Consider the following 22567-nt stretch of genomic DNA (forward strand, 5'->3'; position numbering starts at 1 on the left):
ATTGTCAGAGAACTGCTTACAAATCAGTTATCTCATTCCACACTAAAGACAAAAAACAAACGCTACACTGACCTTACCAATGCAAAAAGCAAAAAAACAGCAAACGAGCCATCTATTTATTCAAGAGTAATTACTTTCATCCTGTTCGCTTCATAAAGACAATAGAGTCAAATTAGCAACCGCTGATCTGCTATGAGGTACTAGCTTAATCAAATGACAGCAGCAGGAAAAGCTCCACCTTACAAAAATGCTAGGATAAACATGACTAGAAGATGCCAGGTCTCCTAGAAACTACAACAGTGACTCCTTCTGTAACTTAGCAGCATCCTGAAGCGTACTTCTTGAAGGCTTAAAGCTTTCACCAGCATCACAGAATGTATCCAGCAACTGATTCACTCTTCCGTGGGGCTTTAGGACACACAGAACTTTGCTAGTTCTCTTTGAACTTTTTGAAACCCACATATGTCCCTACTTCAGTCCTTGTAAAAGAAACTGACTAAAACTGAAGTCTCAAAGTACTCCTCGTTCTCTCACGAATAGCCAAAGGTATCAACACAAAACATCACAAATCCTGCAGGAATATTACTCACACCTAAAATCTAATCTCTCTATCCAAGTTAAGTCTTGCGCATGGCCGACCTAAGAACAGTGATCAGTGCCATGCAAGATTCAGCAGTGGATTACAGCCGAAGCCCTTGTTCCTTCCTCCCACAAGCCTCAGCTGCCTCGCTTTGGTTGCATTCACTGATGCTGATCCATCAGGTCAGCTAATGGAAAATCATTCTTTTCTCATCGCAAATTTCCCTGCTAGATCAGGATGTCGGACCACAAACCAAGTCATCCTGCAGTTGCTCAGCTGCAAGAGAGAGGGGAAAGGGAGGCTGCATCCCTTACATGGTAGCTTGATATTAAAACAAACTAACCACACCTTGAGCTGGAATGTACAGTTGGCAGCGTGTGCCTTTGCATGACTTCCACCTCAAACTCAGTAGCCCACACAAACTGCCTTCTTTGTTCTAGGTCATGGAATATTTGCATTCTTACAGCTTCTGTAGGAAAAAGAGTGCCAAAGATGATATATACCTGTAAGTTTGAAGATATTTCTAAGGAAAGAGATAGAAAATAAAAAGTATCTTAATTATATTTTCTTTTGGTAATGGTATCTACAGAAGTAAGTAAGAGGAAAGGCAAAAACCTTTGTGGCTGTATCTGATGAAGGGCCTAAGCATACGAAAGTGCTGCTGCAAGCATTCAAAGATGAGACAATCAGGTAAAGAGTTCCAAAGAGAATTTCAGCTTGAACCAGCACAGTGCAGAGATGATGCAAATACAGGGCTCCAGCAGAACACGTAGCTCCAGGGTAGGGACAGCTTGCTTACATCAGTTCTTTCACGCAGGAAAAAACTGCTACAGCAGAAGACTGAGAAGATGTATCTTTCAAATGCCACCTCTTCAAAAAACAAGAAACCCTCAAAGCTCCAAAATTTAGAACCTGCTTTGCTGGAAGGTTACACATCTTCCCCCCATACTTGAAAACACAGCTTATTTTAAGCTGCTCAGGTAAATTTGCCAAGTACAAGTTCTTTCATTCCCTTAAATAAAAGCCCTTGAAATTCCCCAAGTATAACCACACCAGACAAGACTAGGGCTACTCGTCTTTGTCAAAAGGGCAAGAAACAGAGAGTAAAAACAGAGACAGCTTTGAGGAAACCCCATTTTATCACCCTCCAGCCCTGTTCTCTCTGCTCCCCACCAGTCAACTTACCACGTAATGTTTTCATATGCTGGACTGCCATTCTCAGTACAGTGAGTTTATCTAGCTTTCGAGACATAGCGTTGCACGTTGGTACCAAGGATGCCAGTTCATCTATAAAACTGTTCATTTTATCTCTACGCCTTTTTTCAATTTGACTATGAGCCTCCCTAAACAAGCAAGGTAGGAAGGAAAAACAGAAAAGCGTGAGCAAATAAACTGTATTAACAAAGAAAAATTCCCCAATCCTATATAATAAAACAAAAAGTAACATCCTCCTCATAATTAAGTCACCCTCTCAGCCCCATAAAATGTACATACAGACTTTTTCATAGAATGATATGCTCATTATGTGAGTGGTAACAGTTACAAGCAACGGGTAGGGCTGCAGCACTTGGCTCTCATTCACCAGAAAACACACGTAGTGTTGCCCGTACAGTACACTGTACCCTCAGTTCTGAAACAATCCACTCAACAACGAAATTGCCTAGAGATTTCCAATGCTGCGCAACTCTTTTTTTTATTTCCCCCCCCCCCAACATACAGTGAAACTTATCAGGAATCATAAAGATCACATGTAAGGAAATTCCAGTGCATATAATCATTGAATAATGCATTCAACCACGTATTTGTATTAGTATGCTACCTCAACATAGCAGTATTTAAAACTCTCTCTTGCTGTGGCTGTATGTCTTCTAATCATCCTACAGCTTTCCCTTTGAGATATCTGAGATAATTTCGAACTAAGCTCTTCCTAACCAGGAAAACCGATGGCAAACACTTAATCATTTAATTTTTGTTCCCTATTTTCACAACTTAAGAGTCACTATTAACACTTTGTAACCCACTTCTGAGTTTGAAAGAATGTAACATTTAAGAAACATGTGCAGGCTACAATTTTCATGCTAACACTGACAGAAGTGACTAAAACAAAGGTACCTCTCAGCACTTCCACAAAACTATATGTAGTTTATATATGAAAAAAACTTAGTGACGCAAAGTGAAGGAAAACAAAGAGAAGGTCCATGCTAGAAAAGACAATTCTCAAGGTAAAACACACACAAGTATTTCACGTGTGGCAAAAGGCAAACTCTTTTCATGCTTGCTGAAAGTATTACCTTGCATTTTTTATTCTTCCTTGTTGGTCTGCGTACTCCAGTCTGTTAAGAAATGATATCACAAAGTTACAGTACTGAAAACAATTTGTAATGCATCTTATGTACCTAATGATCTTCATTAAAATAATTTTTAAGATTAGAATATTTATTTAGCCTTTCCTCAGAAAATAACGTTATTAATTATACTGTGGCAGTGCTCAAAGCGTTGGATATTTTCTTCAACTCTTTCACTTCATGCAACAGTCTCATGCCTTTGTCCCAAAAAAGAAACAATTTGAGACACCTGACCAAAGTGACACTGAAAACAGATCCTATATCAGTACCGTAAAACAAACAGTTTAGTGACCATGTCTACAGTACCTTCCATGTTGGTCATCTTTATCTGTATCCATACCTTCCCTGCAAAAACAGAATAAAGCAATGTATCACAAATTAAGCAGGATTAGCAAGGCTGTTAGTAAACTATCATAAAATTAGAATCGATTGTTCCTGTCACCCTTAAATCCTGAAAACAAAAAGAAGAATTTAAGAGCAAGAACGTGGAAAAACTAAAGCATTTTCTGGAGTATTATACCATTTTCTTAAAATCAGTTGCATTCCTTTCGAAGCAAACAAAATGGCACAGTTTGATATGTTTGACAGTAAAACATACTGCAGTTCAAAGACATCATCTGTTATAAAAATGTTTTCCAGTTAACTAGAGGGATAAAAACAAAAAGGACTTATCAGAGCAGATCTCTTCCATGCCTTCACCAGAATGAGGGCTACTAACTTGCGTTTACTACAGTTAGACGTTTAAACATAGGCAGTTATCAAAATGCCCACTACAGAACGCACAGTTTGCCCGGAATTCACTTGTGCCTGTGTGTCCTAAACCTCGTTGTGCCTTACCATGGTTCATTTCGGGATAGGAGATGGCAATAATCTAGACCAACATAATGCATTGCAACACTGGAAAGAGCCAAATGCACAGAGTGGATAGGAGAGGGTATAAAGCTAAGGAGACACATTTTGAAGTAGTACAACTTTTGTCTCAATGTCTGAAAAAAATGCCTAAGGCTACAGGGCTGTTAGACAAAAGCATGAGGAAGAGGATGTTTTGATATAGATAAATCTGTACAACTGTGCTTACAGGGGCACTCTTAAGCCTGCCTTATTCTGGTTTATTTTTTATCAGAAAATTTAGGCAAAGGGGAGGGGAGGCAAGGAAAAACATCAAGCCATCTTTTTTCAAGTGAAACCAAATTATAAAAATATTTATACTTACTCAAAAGGAAAGCCATCAAGTCTGAAAAGAAAGAGAAATAAAGTACACCATATATATGAAATAATAATGTCTTTCATTTTCTGTTGAAATTCTCAAGCTAATTTATATTCTATTTGAAATGAAGAAGAACAAAGACATTAGCAGTGAGTGTATTTCAAGGAGCCCAGTTTGTTCAAATTAATCTATTTTCTCAAGGCAAACTTTTGCTTTTTTTTTTTTTTTAAAAATCTGAATTATTTCTATGATGCATATCACTGAGATATTGTTTCATCAGCAGAAACAAAAGATCTGTGCTGTATGCATGCTGTCCTTGTGGTTAGATAACTGGAGTTGTGCAGGACTCCAAGGCTAGGAATAAAAAATACCAACATCTATCTCAAGTTTCTCAGTTTTTGATTCTTCCCGACAGAACAGATGAACATTTTGTTTTAGTCAGTACTAAAGTCCTAATTCTGAACTTTATACAGATTTTTCTGTATCGAAAGGAAAATAAAATGAATTTCTACATGCAATTAACTGCTGGCATCACTTCAAGACTGTAAAATGATCTCAAATACCACTGAGCTTTAATATATTGAGAAGCTAGCTTTCATTAAAGCCTTATGAAAAATCTTCTCATGTCAGCCACTGATATATTACTTATTCCCATTCAATACTGGACATCAGCATTCTTAAAAGTTTTTCATACGTTATTCATTGCACCTCCTAATGAATCACCTTTGTCATTAGGTTTTAAAGAAGTTTGAATAATGCTAAAGGTTCTCTTCATCTCTCCATTTGTATACTTGAGTTACTGACTTAGATAATAGATCAAAGTGCTTCTGGTGCTCACAAAGAACCAGCACACAGGACTAGCAGAGGACTTAGAAACAGAAACGAGGCATCAATTCTCCGCTCGTAGTGCCACTTTTAGCTACCAGATGCTTGTTGTGACAAAGCAAAATATGAAAGAGGTTTTTACAACGGCTACAGGGTAATTTACAAATGCTTCAGGATACATTCATTTCTTATCAATATTATTTCAACTTAAAACACTACTGCCAACAAAAGAAAGTACGTGTTTATAGACCTGTGCATGAAGTCTTGGATTCCAGCATTTGACAAAAAAAAACAGTGTAGCAGAGAACAGATAATCTTAGCTGAAATTATAGTAGTATGTTGAAGTGGAATTTCACTGGGAGAGTAGCAGCAGAAAGATTTGAAAGGAAGCTGGAACGGAGAGCTGAAATTGCCGTTGACCAATAAGCTTGTTTGTACTTGTTTGTACTTGACAGGCGAATGCACACTAAAGCAGTCAGGTTCTTCCTTAAATCCTGAATTCGTTGGTAAATGTAGCGTAAAACTGGACGCACGCCATTTATATAAAAACAAATAACTGTATGGGCAGCAAAAGTTGACCAGTAGCAATTCTTGAATGTTTATAGATACGTACACATAGAAAGGGAGATCGAGCAATTCCACCTTAAGTTCTACTTAAAAATAGGAATATTCACTAATCACCATTGTCTCTGCAACAAAACATGAACTGTGGTAGGATGACAGCTGTTGTAAACTGACTCAAGGAAACAGCATTTCACATATTTAATAAAATGCACACATAACCTAGAGGGCAGAATTAGAACTTACAAGAGCAAGCTGTCTTTTGGAAAAGAGGACTTGAGCAATGCTTCCTACTCAGAGGTATAAAGATGGAGAAATTCTTTCTAGAGAAGAGGAAGTTGGTAAGATTGAGGCTTTTCACTGAATTTTGTAGGAGTCAATTCAACTAGAGGGAATCATGTACTTTTCAAGAAGGCTAAACTTATATTACAGAAGCTATGTACGCAGTACGCTCGTGGTCTCTAAACAGTAATTAAAGTTCAGCACCTAACTTCTACTAAAAATAAACTCTATGTGCAGGGAACCTAATTCTTAATTGGCATCCTCAGCGTAGATCAATGTAGAAGGAACTGCCAACTGTGAGAAAGCCCACAATGATAAAATCTGTGCCAAGTTACATAGAAATGGATTACATAGCTGTGTTAATAATGGATGGGGTTTATCCACCGGTTACCCTGCAGCTAGACTTTGTAGTTACAATTCATACAAAGTTTGCATTGTAACTTAGAGTAAGCATGTCTTGGTGTACCTAGAGCAGAAGACATTACACAGTTGGAAATGTGGCGCACATTGCTACGACCTTCACCATTCTAAGGCACAGTTGGCGTGATTTCTTTCTGTTTCAAATACCTGCCCTAAGACAGAAGGTATGGCGTGGATGGTGCTTCTAAGCATCGTTAGTAGCAAGCACCCCTTGAAGAGAAGCAGCTTGCTTGAAATGAAAACATACTATCACTGATCCACAAGAAACCAAATTTTTACTCTACCAGGAATAATAGTTTGCAACCAGAGAGTAACACAAGATTAAACGGCTAGATAAAACAAAAGGCAGTCCTACTGCAGCAAACCAGACTACTCAGACTCATATTCAACTGGGAAACCAAAATAGCTCCATCAGGCAAAGTTTGGCAGCGCACTGATAGGAAATGACTGAAAAGGCAAAAAATAGGTGAAGAGAAGGAACTATTCCTAGTTTTGCTTCTGCTTTCTAATTAATTATTAGCTTCCCTCCTGCTGGTCAGACATTCTGCTTCCTATGTATACGGTCAACATAATCAAACTTCACATCATATGTTTCATCAATATTAATTTCTTTTTTTTTTCTCATTAGGCAAAGGTTTCTTTCCTGAGCCTTACCTCGTTTGATAGCCCTCAATTCCAGCTGCACTGAGATGAAGACCTTATTCTTATTACTAAATAATGAACTTTCCTTTTAGTGCTCAGTAGCTTTTTTCTTTGTTACAGCCTTTAGACAACAGGTTGTCAAGAAAAGGTTATTAAGGTTATTTCTATTGTCTCTCTAACTACATTGTTCTGTTGCAACTGCCTTTCAGCATTATCAAATCGAGAGAAATCCAACTTACTGATAATCAGTAGAGCTTCCCTTCCTTTTCCGATTACAATCCACTCCTGAAGTGCTAAGGGAACTGGAAATCAAGTCAGCAGGGTCCGGTGACATAAAGTCACTAATTGTAGAAGAAATGTCCATCCTTTGGTCTGCCATTGGATTGTCTAATGTTCCGGAAAAAAAAAAAAAAAAAGAAAGAAAGGAAAAAAAGGTTACACTATTAATAATCACACATTTACATATTTTAAATACACATATGCATACACACACAGAACAAATCTCCAATTTAATACACTTAAAATTGCAAAAGTTATTCCGTTATTTGCTGACATAGGCTATTTCTCTTTCTTTCAGCTACTGGTGTATTAAATATCACACATGAGCTACAGAATCACAGAATCATAATGGGTTGGAAGGGACCCCTGGAGATCATTTAGTCCAACTTCTGCGCTCCAGGCTGAACAGTCCCAGGTGTCTCAGCCTTTCCTCAAAAGGGATATGTTCCAGTCCCCGAAGGATCCCTGTAGCCCTCCACTGGACTCTCTCCAGAAGTTCCACGTCTTTCTTCAACTGGAGAGCACAGAAATGGACACAGCGCTCCAGATGTGGCCTCACCAGGGCAGAGTAGAGCGGGAGGAGAATCTTTCTCGACCTGGAGTCTTATGATTCCATTTCTTTCCTCCTCCAGTGGAAAGGAAACATGCATCAATATGAAGGGCAAGATTAAAGACTTCTTTGTATTTTCAGGTGCAAGCACTGAGTACATTCAAGGTATCCGTATTTGCTCATCAAGATGTGGCATGCAGAGCGGCTTCTCTCCGCCCTGCTTCTCCACCCATTGTCAACATGACTTGAACTAAAGGTTTACTCTTCTGTTTACTGCCCAGCCAAGTGCTGCTACCTAACATAAGTAAAGGGTAAGTTCTTTCTTTTGCTTAGTGGAAAAACTTATTTTCATGCTTCTCTCCTTCATTTGAAGTTCATATTCTCAAAGTCCATAAGGTTTGAGAGTTCTACCTCTCCTGAATTTTATGGAACAGAATTCCAAAGATTTTGATACAAAATAAATGAATAAATACCTCCACCAAAGCACATCTCCCTCAAAAACCCTAATAACCCAGGGAATGTCTCAGACAAGCAGTTAAAAGTACAAAAGAATGTAATAAGCATTTTTCATCTAGAAGATACACAATTTAAACCTCTGGTCTGCAAATATTACATTGCTGAAAGAAACACTGTGAAAAGCTTATCCATTACTGAATGCCATCAGTTGTGAAGCAAGAAGATTTTACCTGAAAGCTTTTCTTGGAAGCCTAGATCCACCTGGGGGAAGAAGAGGATGCTCAGCCTGAAGCAGTTGAACACCTTAAAACTTTTTCATGCCTCATAGTCTGTTAGTCAAGTACACTCAAAAGCCTGAACGGAAAGAAAAGCAGCAAGGATAAGAAACATAAGAAACACTTTCAAGGCCAGTTTGTTTACAACATCTGGCTTAGACTTTTTTTTACAGCAGCAAACATGTTTGTTTAAATGAGAAATAAAATGTCTTATCTACTCAAGAGTAGAATTTTCATTTTCTTATAAAGTATAGAAGCTTCATCCATTATCGGAAGGTTTAGATGTCATTTCCAGCAGACCAAGTACTGGAAGAGAAGGAAATTCCCCAGCATCACTTCTTTTGGGCCCTCTTTATCACTCTTTGGTTTTTGCAGCTAGTCATGTAAGACTCCACTCACTATAATCAGATCTGAAAGCATTTGTTGTCAGACGCTAGCAAAGTAAGTCAAATTGCTGTTACACTGCAGAGAAAGGCTGCCTTAATGTTAAGATTGCCGTAGCCTTAAGATAATTTCGGCTGGGCTTACGATTTTATTTTCCCTTGCAACAACACTTGGCATTTCCAAAAGCAAAAGTGGTTAAACTTCTTCTATCCTGCAGGCTTCAAGCTTTAAATAAAGTTCACATCCCATACCGGAAACTCAAACCCTCAAATGTGCCCCTCAGTGACAGTGCAAAGACAGCAGATGACCTGCAGATGACTGTTCTTCCTTCCTAGATTTTTGCCACAAAACTTATTTTTTCATGAAAAATTCACTACGTGAGGCATGAAAACTATTCTAGGACTGCATCTTGCAAGAGCTTTTGCAAGCCTTTTGGATACGCTCTTTTCTGGTTGATATATGTGTGACCATTGTGTCTGCCTTTCCAACCTGTGATGCAAGCAGAACGTCACCAGAACGCAGATCAGCAAGTTCCTATGACACCTGCAGAAGTTCTCAAGTCTAAAAACTAATATTCCATCGAGGTGGCCACTTCATAACCAATTCTATGGAATCCCATATATATATGTAGACATGTTAAAAGAGTTAGAAGCAAACAGAACCCCCACAAAATACAAAGTCAATGGCATCACTTTTTTCAGCTCTGCCAGAACAGTAAATTCAGAATTAAATAACTGAAACTCATTGGTCCTATGACAGTAATAACAGTTGGGATCAAGGTACTTAAATCTAAGGTCAGATAAGTCATGACTTTAATATCACCAGCTTGTGAACACAAGACTGCTGCTGCAGAAGCAGACTTTCCAGACTGCTTTTGAGGGCTCACCATGCATCTCACTGGACAGTCTCTCTGTGGTCTGCTCTCAAAAATGAAAAAGGAGTCAGGTCTTTATGAATGTGTGAGCATATTGGAACAGGCAAGTTAAGAGGCCAGCTGGGACCAGAAAGTCATTGACAAAAGGCTAAAATAACACAAATTTTAAGCAAATTATGAATTGCCATTGACTCAATAACCACAACTTACAAGAAGGCTTTATGCACGCTAATACAACTTCCTGTAGACCAGACCTTACTTCCATTGTATATCGGCCTTCTCCTAGTTATCTACTTCGTCTCTCCTACTCGAGCACTTCAACAAGTACAAACTCAATTATGTTACAGTGGTTTATGAGATTACTGCAGATAAATATACAATCCTCCAGCAAAGACACAGTCACCGATCATTTCTCTGCTCTTGTTTCAGATACACAAACATTATCCTCAGCCTCAGTCAGGTGCAGAAGTTAGTTACAGCTATACTTATGCTGCCCAGTTGCATCCATGATTTGGTCTTGGAATCTGATGCCAAACCCTGAGCACCGTGTAACGCACCTACTAGAAACAAGGACTTCCCAAAAGTTCTGACCCAAGCATCCACCTTTATAAATTCCAAAAGCTCCTGAACACCTCCATACGTGAGCACAGTTGTTGAAATCCCTTTCTACTGTTTAATATAATCTCACTGACCACTAATGATGACCTCAGGCAGCAGGGTGGGACATGCTGGAATTAAGAAAGAAAGGGGAAGAGAATATTTTTAATTTAACACAGTTCTTTCCTTTTTAAGAACACTTAAAAAACTGAACGCTGTCACTGATGTACTTTAATGCAAAAGATCGCTTTATTCATATCAAAACAGAAGTTTCAAAGCAGTTAATTTGAAGCGCCCTGGCCATTTAAGCAGAGGAAAACTACATTAAAAAACCAGAATTCTCCATTTCTTTTCAAGTCAGCCCTTTCTCTGCCATGTCCTAAACGCTTGTCTCAGTTCTAGCAACCACAGACCTACACATCAGCATAATGGGAATCGAAAATCAGGTCTGTCTCTTGAGATGAGGGTTAAAGTTAGGAAGTGTCAGCACAAGGATCAGAGCGAAAATCAGCATGTCCCACTGTAACAAACAGGCAACAGCTCAGAGAAATATCCTGCAAGGCTTGTTTAAAAAATCTTGAAAAGGGAATATTTGAGTTTTTCAGCCTCAAGCTGCTACTTTTTCAATGGCTAAAAAAATCCTCTATGAAAAGCAATACAGTAATTATCCATAAATACAAGCAAAGCCCGAATCTTCTGTTTATGAACCTTACCCCGCTGACAAAGTACTCCAAGGACCTATTTGAAAAAATGCCATGTAGGCCACTTCCTGATTACATTTTGTCATTGTGCCACACGATAACTTCTCTCCACAGTCCATTTTGGACCACTTCCTTGAGGATTTCCCTCCCGTGCGTGCAGTCTCTTTTGTCTAACCCCTTGTAACACGGGCAACGAGGCAGTAAAATCAAATCTTACTGTTCAACCCTTTAAAAGGAAAAAAAAAGTTAGCTGTCACGTGACTAGCTTAATCATGCAGGAAAGCTGATCATGAGTACATAAACACCTCTGAGCAAATCAAGGTCAGAGCTAAAGTAGGTCAACCAAGTCTGCCAAGCACCCATCCGGGAGTCAAGACCTCTTTACGCAAGCGCCACGACTTTCAATTACCCCTGGGTAAGACTCAGCTATCTCCAGCACACAATACATACTTATTTTAAGAGAAATGTAATTCTTAACTTTGTGAATCAGAAGTGTGTCATACCTTAAAGCACGATTTCACAATGACAGAGGAAAAGTGTGGCGTGGTTTCCTTCAGAGATAATTAAAAAGATGCTCACTGTCCCTGTGCGTAATGACTTGAACCAAATACACAGAGCTACAGAAAGGAAACCTTTTTCTTCCCTTCACGGCAATACCCCGTCTCAGAAGGCAACTGCCATAGTACAAACCAGAAGGAAGCACGACAGCATTCCTTATCTCCACGCCGTATTTCTCCAGGCCGTGCTGTAGATGTACGTGTGCTTCAGATGTGCACACCTCAACCAATGGTGGGAGACGCTGGCTCAGCAGCACAAGGACTGTGGTGTCCCCGAGCTGGTTTCCAGAGGCAAACACGCATGCATGGGCGCAACCGCTGCAAGTGACAAGCGGCTCCTACATCAGAATCTTCATTAGGAAACAGTCCGTGTGGTTCAAAGGAAGATGTCTGAATTAAAGCAGTGATATTTTCCTTTTCCTTCGGTACTCAAGGAGCACCTGCCACAACACTTCACATTTGTCCAATGGATTGACACTGTTTTGTTTCAGTGGCACATTTGTGTTCCCTGCACTGCCTAGTGCTATTTGCGGGAATGCTCTGTACTCCCAGATGGTAAAATGCCCTGTGGCATCATCCCACATCTCGCAGCAAAGCAGTGATCTTTGTGTTTTGCTTGCCGAGGCCATCCTTTTACTCACTTAACACCATGTTCCCCAACCTCTGGCAGCCCACAAACCACATCTGAGTTTTGGAACTCTTCCCTACCCGAGCTCATGTTTCTAGCCCATCCTTTATGCACACACGCAGAGCAGTAGGAGTGAACAGCATCCTGCACGCCTCACGTTATCAGCTGCTGCAACACAGCCCCGCACAAGATGGGCTGCACGAGCAGCCCCAGCTCAGGAAAGGCAGAGGCACAGCCTTTGGGTGCTCAAGTGATTTACTGTTCTAACAGCTGTTCCCTGTCTTTCCTCAGGAAAAAGCTGCAAGCTGGAGGGGGGCATCCCATGAAATTAAACCAGTCACAAAGCTACAAGATGAATCATTTTGACCTAAGGAAAAGAAAGCCTCCAATACACAGAAGAAAAACTCCATGGGCACAAAGAACATCTTTCAGCTCCAGAAAGTTAATTAAAAGGCACTTTTTCAACAGATCAACATGGTGTCCACATGCACTCCTGTACCAAAGCAGGTTTGTTCATTACTAGCATCTCTGAGAAAAGACAGAGTCATACCATGGCATCACCGTAGGAGTTTTCTAGACTGCCGTAATGATAACAGAGCTGCAGGACAACATCCTGAGTTTATCTTGTCCATAGAAGCACTGAGACTCTCAGTTCAGCCTCAGATCCCATCTCTCATTGTTTAAAAGGGGAAATACTTGAAAGCTTTTACTTCCAGTTGTTTTGACAAAGGACTTCTCGGTGCTCCAAAACCTGGAATAAGTGGTAACTAAAATAATTTTCTCATGTGATGGGGAGTTCAGAACTGGATCCACAGCCTTAGAAGTATCTCACCGGTACTGAGCAGAGTGGAAGGCTCACTCTCCTCCATCTGCTGGTAACAATCTTCCAAATACAGCCCAGGATGCTGGTGGCTTTCTCTTTTGCAAGGGCATGTCTGCTTGCTCAACGAGGTGTCCCCCAGGACCTCCAAGGCCTACCGATCTAAACAAGCAAACAAACACCTAGCTCACGTTTTTCTTTAAGTGAAGCAGGCAAATGCCTGCTTCAAGGCTGATGGAGATACGGACCACCTCCACAACAACAACAAAAAAACTTGAGCAAAACCTAAGTCAACCTATGCTCCTTCCAGGAATCAAACCTCTTTAGAGTGAAACTGGACTGTCTGTGCTATGGCTGAAGTATTTCCCTCCTTAATAGGTACCAGTGGTATGTACTGTAGTAACATAGCAAAAAGGCTGCATACATTCCTGCACAACAGCTGCTAGGGCTGGAGCCCTAGTAGTATCGTCCTCAGAAGTGGCATCCAGACTAAGCAGCCCTCAGCCACAGGAGCTCTCAGGACCTTGCACACGGCCATCTGCCTCTCTACCAGTTCAGTGAATCCCAGCTAGAAGAGTGGTACAGCAAAGCTTGCTAGTTTACCACATCATTATTGAAAGTTTGATCTAGTGTAAGCCTTTGGATGCCGTATTTCAACAGACCGTGCTCATCAGAATCTCCAGTTTGATTTCAGTGGATGTGGACACAGCTACAAAAAAGAGTTATCCTGAAAACAGCTGCTTGCAGGAAAATGACTGAGCTTGAGATGAGAAGTGTTTCTATTTCTTTAAACCAAAACCAAAACCAACTCATCTTAAGACAATGCTTAGCACCCCTGAATTTCTCTAGTGTAAGCTAAAGAACAAAATAGCTATATTTTACATTTGAAAATAGGGCGCATCGATGTTAAATGCTGACAAAGTGAGTTCACAAAAACCTACGTTAAGATGTAGTGTTTAATATTAATTTATTCTGATCCTTCGGAAGATTTTGTGCCTGTGTGGGAAGGAACAAAGTATTATAGCTTCAACATTACAGGAAAAAAAAAAATGAAAGACCTAAAATTAATAGACAACAGAAGCTTTATGTCCTTTGGGCCGGATATCTGATCCTAGTCATTTACTCTTTTGATGCCAAAATTCATTACTCGGCTAGTAGTGACAGACCCATACACAGTTAAAGGATAAAAATCTACTTCCTCAGTTACTGTGAAAGTTGTCAAACTGGGTTACTGTGCTAGGCACTCACTCCAGTGAGTGAAGGATGTACTGATCCCCAACCTCTGAGTGCAATCCTTGTTTTTACCAACCCCAAGCCATCTAAGGGATGCTGGGGGGCTGAAAGACTGAGAGAAACCCATCCTATCAGGTAGGTAAATCAATTACCCAAAATAAATACAGTTTACATAACAACCTAATCAAAGCTACTGTTGACTTATGTAGTAGTTTAGTGTGTTTTGATCAGAATCTTTCGGGGGAATAAAACCCAAACACACCAAACTATCTCCCAGCCGAGGAGGCAGTGGAGCCACTCAAATGGTACACATTACTTCTGAACTGTCAACAAAATGTCTTATCTTATGCTGCAGTGTGCAGTCAACTTCAAAGCAGAATTTTTTAAACAACCAGAAAGTCTTCCTTAGAAGGACTGTACACAACCTGGGCTGACATTTCCAGAGCAGGAGAAGCACACAAGACAAGTAGGTAAGCCACTTAACTCACTTCTCATGTTTACACAAGCGGTGGGAATTTACAAATCAGTGTATCTTTAACACACAGCTGGGAACGCCCGGTTTGCGCCTGCAGTCCGAGAGATGCAGCTTTCCGTTCTAAGATTTCAGCTCACTCCTACAAACAAGAACTGGTTTACTGCAGAGAAATGCTTTTGGTACAAGTTTTAAGGATGTCTTCACTCTTCAGGTACACAAACTGGATACGCAAAGTTTCAGGCCATTAAATATACGCCTTCTAATTTAGAGCTTACGAATGTCACAAAGCCCAACTGGTCATTTTAACTATTGCAATGTCCTTGATATGCTCTGAGCGAACTGAAGTTTTCCTTCCCATGGCTAAGCCAAGCTCCTGCATCCTCACAGTTTGGCAACTATTCTGCCTGCAGTGCGTCGTTTCTACAGTTGTCTTTCAGTGGCGGGGAAGCAAAATCCTTTAATGCAAAGTTCTAAGAAATGTGTCTTCTAAAGGGTCTTCTTTGGCAGAGCCCCTGTGGTGGCAAAGCACCATTTCAGCACTCTGTTAGCTGCCCCAGCTTCCAATCCCACAATCTTGCTGTGTGCTTTTGCTAGGTTCTCATTTTCTTTTTCCCTCTTCATACTGGAGAATTATTAGCATCAAAATTAGACATTTGAGCTCTTGTGTGACTAATACTACCTATGTAATATTTCTTCTTCTTGACTTTTAAAGTTCATGCATTTAGGGATGTCAGCCATTTTTCAGTTTAACAGGCTAAACCACTACACACTTCTTTCACTCTCTCAAGCGCATTCAGGTGACAAACCTAGATTCCTGCATCTTCTTTTGGTTTGGATTACCCGATCCAGACACCGTTACACATACTGCATATAGGTGATTCTGTTTTCCAGTCACATTATTGCTACTAGAAACCCAAATGCACTAGGCACGCTCAAGACCTTTCCTACAGCGATCTACTGCCAAACAAATTGTAACTAATAGAAATGAACAGGTCTCAACCAAACAGATGGCATCTTTAGAGAATGAGGCATAGAAACAAAAGGGCAAAAACATCACTACAAGGAGTGTAGACATGGGTTACATTTATACCTTACACCTCCATTTCCAGCTTTGTCACACCCCCTTTGGTCCTTCTAAATTCCATCTCTGACTGGATGAAACAGTCCCAGCTCTCAGCACTCTGCCAGCCTGACAAAGAAAAGCTGACAGGCTGTCAGTTTCCCTTTGGTCCTAAAGAAAGCCCTGGGAAAAGCAAGATATTCTCAGCCTGCCTGGAACCGAGCTGAGGGTATTCCCCACTCAGCTGCTTCCTCCAGCACACACATCTCTGAGGTCTATTTTTCCCTCTGGTTTATTAAAACCTCTTTTTAACTTAGCGTTATGGAAAATCAGCTGTCATATATATATGCCAGACCCATACGAACATCAATATCTCTTCTTTCTGACTACCTCAGTCCTATATTAGAGGCCCAGCTTTGTTTTTGGTCTCCCACTGTTTTCAGGATAGGAAGGGATCACAGCTTTTTGTGAAGTGCTTGAGTAGGTAGTTCCCAAAGGGGAAAAAACTGCAGGAAAACATGCAACAGCATATCTAGTATTATATTATTATATTATTATGTGTGGAAATTGAGAAATTTACAACTTAGGATAATTCACAAAGTCCAGTTTTTAAGAAAATAACCCACCAATGCACACACTCATGCAAATGGCCCCAGCTTCTTGTCCTTCTATCTTGAGACCCTTCGATTTATATGGAGGAACAAGAAACACTAACATAAATGATAAGCTTACCAGTTTCATTTTCAAGTCACACAATTTACCAGCAAAGTCCACATCCAAATAGTAACAACTGAGACACTGCAACAATTCAGCACTTGTACGTCTTCTGGAAAACATGCAAAGACACGACCATAAAAAAAAAAGAAAAAAAAGATACACATACCATTTCCAGTCTCACTCCAGGCTTCAAAAATAACTGCCTCCCGCATGCCTAAAATCCCATTTTTTAAGTAAGAGATCCGCTCCTAACTCTGAGAAAGGCAGCATTTCAAAGTTATGACAGCTCATCCTGTGGCATTATCCAATACTCCACTCTTCAGAGAGATTCACAAAAAGCAGTTACGAAGCGCAGCGACAGTGAGCACTGAGAAGTAGGGCAAGTTCCCAGCACCTCCTGAGGGCCAGCACTAACACTGATACAGTGCATCCGGAGCAGAATAGCTGTACTGAAAGCTGCCTGTTCGACTGCCCAACCAAGAGCAGTGCCGCCACAGCACAGCGCGAGCATGACTGCAGGGCAGCTGCTTCTCATCGTACGCTTCCATTGGATTCAAGCGGCTGAGAAACCAAAATGACAATTGAAAGCCATTTAACAGGACATTAGAAGTAAAGTTAGATGTGTCATCATGCCATATACTAGGTGGGGAAATGATACAATCTAGGCTGCCTCCTCGCAGCACCAGCTTTTTGTGTTTCCTTCTCTCTTACTTGGATAAATTGGAATTCCTGTGTGACGCGACACATCTCTGAGGTGAACCCCAAGCACCCTACAGTTGTGCATCTCACACAAGCCAGCAACCAGGAAAGTTCAGCTTCTCAGGCTTCAAATGCCACAGCACTCAAAGTATGACTCAGAGGAGCAAATCAAGCAGATTTTTTCTTGTCTTCTATGATGATGCCCAGAGTGGTGATTATTTCGTTAAAACGTATATGGGTTGGAAAAAGTTGTATCTGTCTAGCTCAGGATAAGCATGAGATAACAAGCACTTCACAGCAGTCTTACAGAACAGCTGACCTAAGATCTTAGTGCCATAGAAGGGGTGGATCACTCCTTCCTTCTCTTCCTCGTCACTCTTCCCCCAGATTTCCCTTCAGCCCTCTGGTACAGCCTTTGCACAGTCCCCAGAGCCTTTCTGCAAAACGTGCCGAATCTATCTGCTCATCAGGCTCAATAACAGCTTGACAGTAAGCAAGGCTTACTGCGAGGTTAGCAAGCTGCACCATCTTACTGAAGGGTCGGGTGATATCCTGAACTCGTGCAAAGCTAGGGGGTAAGACATGCCAGGAGATAGGAAGGGGCAGAACTGTCCCTTTCAGCAGCAGCTATTTGTTAAAATAACCCTGTTATATGCTTTAATCGCTCTTGCAGCTTACTCACAGCAGGATTTGTTTTCAGATGCAAATCCCTGCATGCTTTGAGCAAGGCAAGGTGTGCTCAAACCTTCTCCTATTCCACACCTGCACTATGACTCCTTCAGGAGCTTTTCCTTTTGTGAATGACAAGTTATGAATATATAGACATGCTAAAAGAGGCTTCCTAGCCACTCTGTATTCATTGCTTCAGCCGAGTACAAATTTTATTTTCCGGTGGAAGGCATAAAGGCAATAGGAGAGCCCTTGGCAGAAATTGCTGACAAACCACATTCCTTTTTTGTGCGTCTGTACATTAATGCTGATGTTGAGAAGAAGAAACGTTCAGTTGCCAGAGATACATCTAAGACTTGTATTTTTCTAGGCAGGGTTTAAAACCTGCAGTTTCTATTTTAAAGTAATGGTCAAGTCTGAATACGTACTTTTGCATTACAATCAAAACTGAAAAGGCATTTTTAAATTGCTGTTGTACGTAGAACAGTCTCACACTACCAAATCAAGGCAGCCCTTCAGGAAAGCAGGGTAATTAATGATCAGTGAACACCATGAATTCTCACATTAGGGTCCCTACACTACACAGACATCATGCACATTAATAACAAAAATAATCCTAACAACAGCAAAAAAGGGTAGAGGAGAAAGAAACCTTGTTCAGAAAATGCAAAACAAAAGTCACTGTGTCATTTTCTTGTTTGTTTTCCAGTTGCTGTTGTTTGGGTCAAACATCTACGAACCTACCCCAAGGAGCAGCAGCTCCTTCCCCCCAGACAAAGAGGGGATAACACACAGAGAAAGCAGACACCCAACTAACAGTTGCAAGCAGAAGTTTCTCCAACTCATTGCTGTATTCCAGAATAAAATACTCCACGGTGTCCACAGCCCAATCCCGCAGGACCTAGGAAGGAGCACTAGGCAGTCCAAATTCCTTCACAGAAAGTTTAAGTAGGTTTAGATGATGTTATTTCCGCAAGTAGACTTGTGCCAAATGTTAATAATGCAGTCCCTTAGCTACCACTTACAAATGCTCATAATTATATACAGCTCCTGAACGGTACGGAGGATGACTTGGATACCATCCAGTAAACCTACAGCAATTAAATTTATTAGAAAATGGAAAACTTTTCAGTTTCCCTCAGTAAAAAAAAGATAGGCATTGGTTTCTCTATAGGGAACAACGAAATAAGCTAGTGCTACAGCTTAGAAAACTGACGAGACCAAGATCTATAAAATCATCACATGTCACAGGGACAGACAAAGCTTGGTTGAAAGCCTGAAAACAATGCTGCTCTTCACACATGGGGTGGTAGGCCATGGGAACTCCTTACCAAATAACATGAAGGCTAAAAGTTCATGTGGTTTCCCACAAGGGGTAAGGCCAGCTCATGGAAAGTGTAAAGTGTACAAAGTTCACATAAAGCTTTCCTAGGTCAGGCTGAAGTCAGCTAACATGCAGGTATCAGCATAATATCAATATCAGGTAGGTTTAAATTCAATACATGCTGAGCATAGTTAAGCAAGGCAAATGTAAAAGCTAAGCTTACCAGAAAAGAATAGTTCAGTGTAGGAAACAAGACTTATATGCTAGATGCCTGCTCTCAGACATGGCATTTGAAACCCAGTTTAAACTGGGGATAGATTATAGATTCCCATACAGTGCCTAGAAACAGTAGCGCTGTGCAGGGACCCATGGAAAAGTCATTAGGCACAAACTGCCCAAACCAAACACTCAGGATGACTGTCCCATTCTTAACTAAGCTAAGCTTAGTTACTACACAGCTCTTCACTGAAGTCTTGCCAGCATTATTAATTGAAATTTCAAATCGTTGACTACAGCTCACAATTCTCTTGTAAGGAGGCCAAAGGGGCCAGTGAAATAAGGAAACCTACTAATAATGGGTGCAGAAAACAAACAGACAACAGCGCTTAAAACAGAACAGAATGCCATCCTTCAGATCATCTACTACTTGCTAGATACAAGTACTTCTGCCTTTTTCAGAGGTCTATTTTTCTACAATGTTCACTTCAGCATAAGATCTAGAGTCTTGTGTTTTAGTTTGCCCTCACTGTGGTAGAGAAATACGTACCTTTATTGTGTGAAATTTTGCCTCAGTCGCTCAGCTGGTGCTCCACTGAAATGTTTTGAAGGATATCTGCTAAAGCTCCTTCAGCTATCTCTGACGGGTTCTGTTTCCTTTTCTTTTCTTTTTACCCTTCTGACTTGAAGTTGCCTTGTAAAAAGTTTACAAGAGTCCTTACAGAAGTTCTCCTTTGCTGCTACAAGACGTTCTGGGCCTCCCTCTCATTTGCAGCCTGGTTAAAGCTGTGTCCTCTTCAGCTTCCTTCTGCTTATGAACACAGCAGCTTAGAGAAAAGTATATAAGTTTTATCTTAATGTTCCCTGTCAATTTGCTCAGATTTGTTTCCTTGCATGATCATGTTTTCTGGTCTCCACTTCTGCAGTAGGACATAAACAACATCATTCGCTATTTTATAAAACAAACTGATACGCTGTAATTCGGGCCAAAGTTCATTTTAGAAAGATATCCCTGATCAACTGATAGCTTGCAAGAATCTATTACCCTCCTCCCATCTTTGTTGCTTCAAAGCTCAGTTCCTCTTCTTCACAACTTCCAGCTTTTCTAGTCTGTATTTGAGTAGGTCACCTACCAGCTGCTGACCCTCATTTCATTCTCTCCTTCCAGGTAACTCTACCAGGTCATCAACCAACTGACAAATTCAATGAATTGCTTTTTCTTCCTTCAGCTAAACTCAGTTGTGTTTCTTTAATCTCCCACTGTATTTGCAAAACACAGTTCATCCCTGGAGCACTTTTCAGTTTTCTAAAAACACTTTTTGAAGTACAGGAGAGTATTAAAGTTAGGACAAATTTAATATCACACATAAAGAGACTATGTCGCCTTAATTTGTCCACTTCTCTTTAACACTGCACTGGGAACAGCCCGTCAATAAATTTTTCCCAGTCACTTCAACAAACAAGCTTTCTGAGACAGATTACGTATTCTAAGTGCAATATACTGACATATGACTGCTTGGCAACTAGTCAGAAATGGCGTATGAATTTCTTAAGTAAGATCTTATCAAGCAACATAGGCTACTGGGAATGATAATTAAACAGACCAACTGCTCCACTTGGCTCTCTCACCAGTAAGAGTATCTTCCACCAGCACATGATTACTACAGATCCTGAACAGAGTAACATTAAGGACAAGCCCAGGTGGAAGTTGCCAGAAACAATGCTACTGACTAATCCTTGCTTAGATCAGAGAGTGAACCAGCTAACTAGTTTATTTAATACGGGGCTACATGGATGTTCAGCTGCATAGCACAGACCTCTCTTTGAGGGATTCATGCGACATAACTCTTGCTTTTTATTATTAGATGTTGCAAATCTAAACATTTCAACCTTTGTTACTGAGAGCGTGACTGAGATGTTAACCCCCCTAGCTTCATCTTTCAGCTGTGTACTCCTTCACCTAGCCCCACAGTGAACTGTTCAAAGATCCAAAAGAGATTTAGACTAAACCTGTCAAAAAAAAACAACCAAACAACATAATCTACAACTTTGAATACATCACAGTAAGGTGATTCAGGGAGTCAAACAAGTACCAGCACTGTACAAAGGAGAAGAAGAGATGATGAGATAACCAGCAAAGGTGTACAGTGCTTGCTGTGGCAAACCAATATCTGAATATGAGAATACAAGGGTTAATTTCTAGAGGGATATTCAGCAAGAATAGGCCTATAAAGCCTGCAGTGTAATAGAAGTATTAAGGAGCATCTGAAAACCGGTACTTATTTTGCTTGTGAACTGCTGTTTTGAGTAAGTCTACTCTTTTTATAGAAGGCTCCTTTTATCTACACCCGAGTTAAAATAAATCAGTCTCTACCACACAGGAGCACAGTCCTAAAAGAGTCTGTATAAACACCATACACTATTGACCTAAGAAATACTGTTCTGCATTAGGATGATCTGTAAAAACGTTAAAATATAATTCTACTGAGATATACTGATGTTTACATACTGAAAAGTAGAAAGATGAAAACTACAAAGATAAGCAAAGAGCAATACAGGCAGCCAGCAGGAACTAACTGGCCACACTTTTTAAGAGTGGAAGACAATGATTAGATCAGATGTGGAAATGATTCTGATGAGTGCATTTTTGGAAAGATGTGTGGAAAATACAGGATGATTTAAGAGAAACTTGCGTGCTGTTGCCAAAAAATACTCAGCCAAATTAGATCACTGGGAGGAGTTAAAGAGGATATGCTACGTTTTATCAGAAGGTGGAAGAGTGTGGTACTTCACTACAACATGCAATTACACTTGTAGAAATGAAAAATAAAGTTAACTGCATTGATCACTAATGTTTCTTCTTTAAGCAAAAACCCACTAGTCCATCAAGCTTCCTCCCTGAAAGATCTTCATCTGCTTCCCAGACTTCTCTGAAACCCAGCTGCAAGCTGCTTCTACAGGCACACCTGAGAGCTTGCACCAATATTATGCCCTGACTCGGCTGCCAGCACGCCATCATTCCAAAAGATCTTCACAAAGCATACACCAACAAAAGCAAAGTGCTCACAGAACTGAGAGAAAAGAACAACAACCACACAAAGGCAATTTCCAGAGGAGAAAATACATATATGTATGTTTAAATAAAATCAGAGACCCGTCACCATGCTTCTTGAAATCACCAAACGAAAGTT

At 40.4% G+C, this 22567-nt stretch overlaps 1 protein-coding gene across 9 annotated transcripts in view; it reads right to left on the bottom strand.

Moving 5' to 3' along the window:
* Nucleotides 1–22567, bottom strand: part of ARNTL (aryl hydrocarbon receptor nuclear translocator like) — a 46385-nt gene that overhangs the window by 14175 nt on the left and 9643 nt on the right. For 3 of the 9 annotated variants that reach the window (XM_021403645.1, XM_021403644.1, XM_021403646.1), the window contains exons 2-7: nt 8378–8501; nt 7102–7249; nt 4139–4159; nt 3232–3270; nt 2872–2913; nt 1766–1923 (exon numbers count right to left, since the gene is read on the bottom strand). In XM_021403645.1, coding sequence (XP_021259320.1) covers nt 1766–1923; nt 2872–2913; nt 3232–3270; nt 4139–4159; nt 7102–7241 — 400 coding nt within the window. In that variant the 5' untranslated portion in view covers nt 7242–7249; nt 8378–8501. Of the gene's footprint in view, nt 1–1765; nt 1924–2871; nt 2914–3231; nt 3271–4138; nt 4160–7101; nt 7250–7700; nt 8343–8377; nt 8502–16483; nt 16596–19926; nt 21350–22567 lie in introns of those variants that run through there. The other 6 variants (XM_021403643.1, XM_021403642.1, XM_021403638.1 and 3 more) reach the window with 6 other exon arrangements.

Source organism: Numida meleagris, chromosome 6 (assembly GCF_002078875.1).
Source record: "Numida meleagris isolate 19003 breed g44 Domestic line chromosome 6, NumMel1.0, whole genome shotgun sequence".
NCBI classification, from domain to species: Eukaryota; Metazoa; Chordata; class Aves; order Galliformes; family Numididae; genus Numida; species Numida meleagris.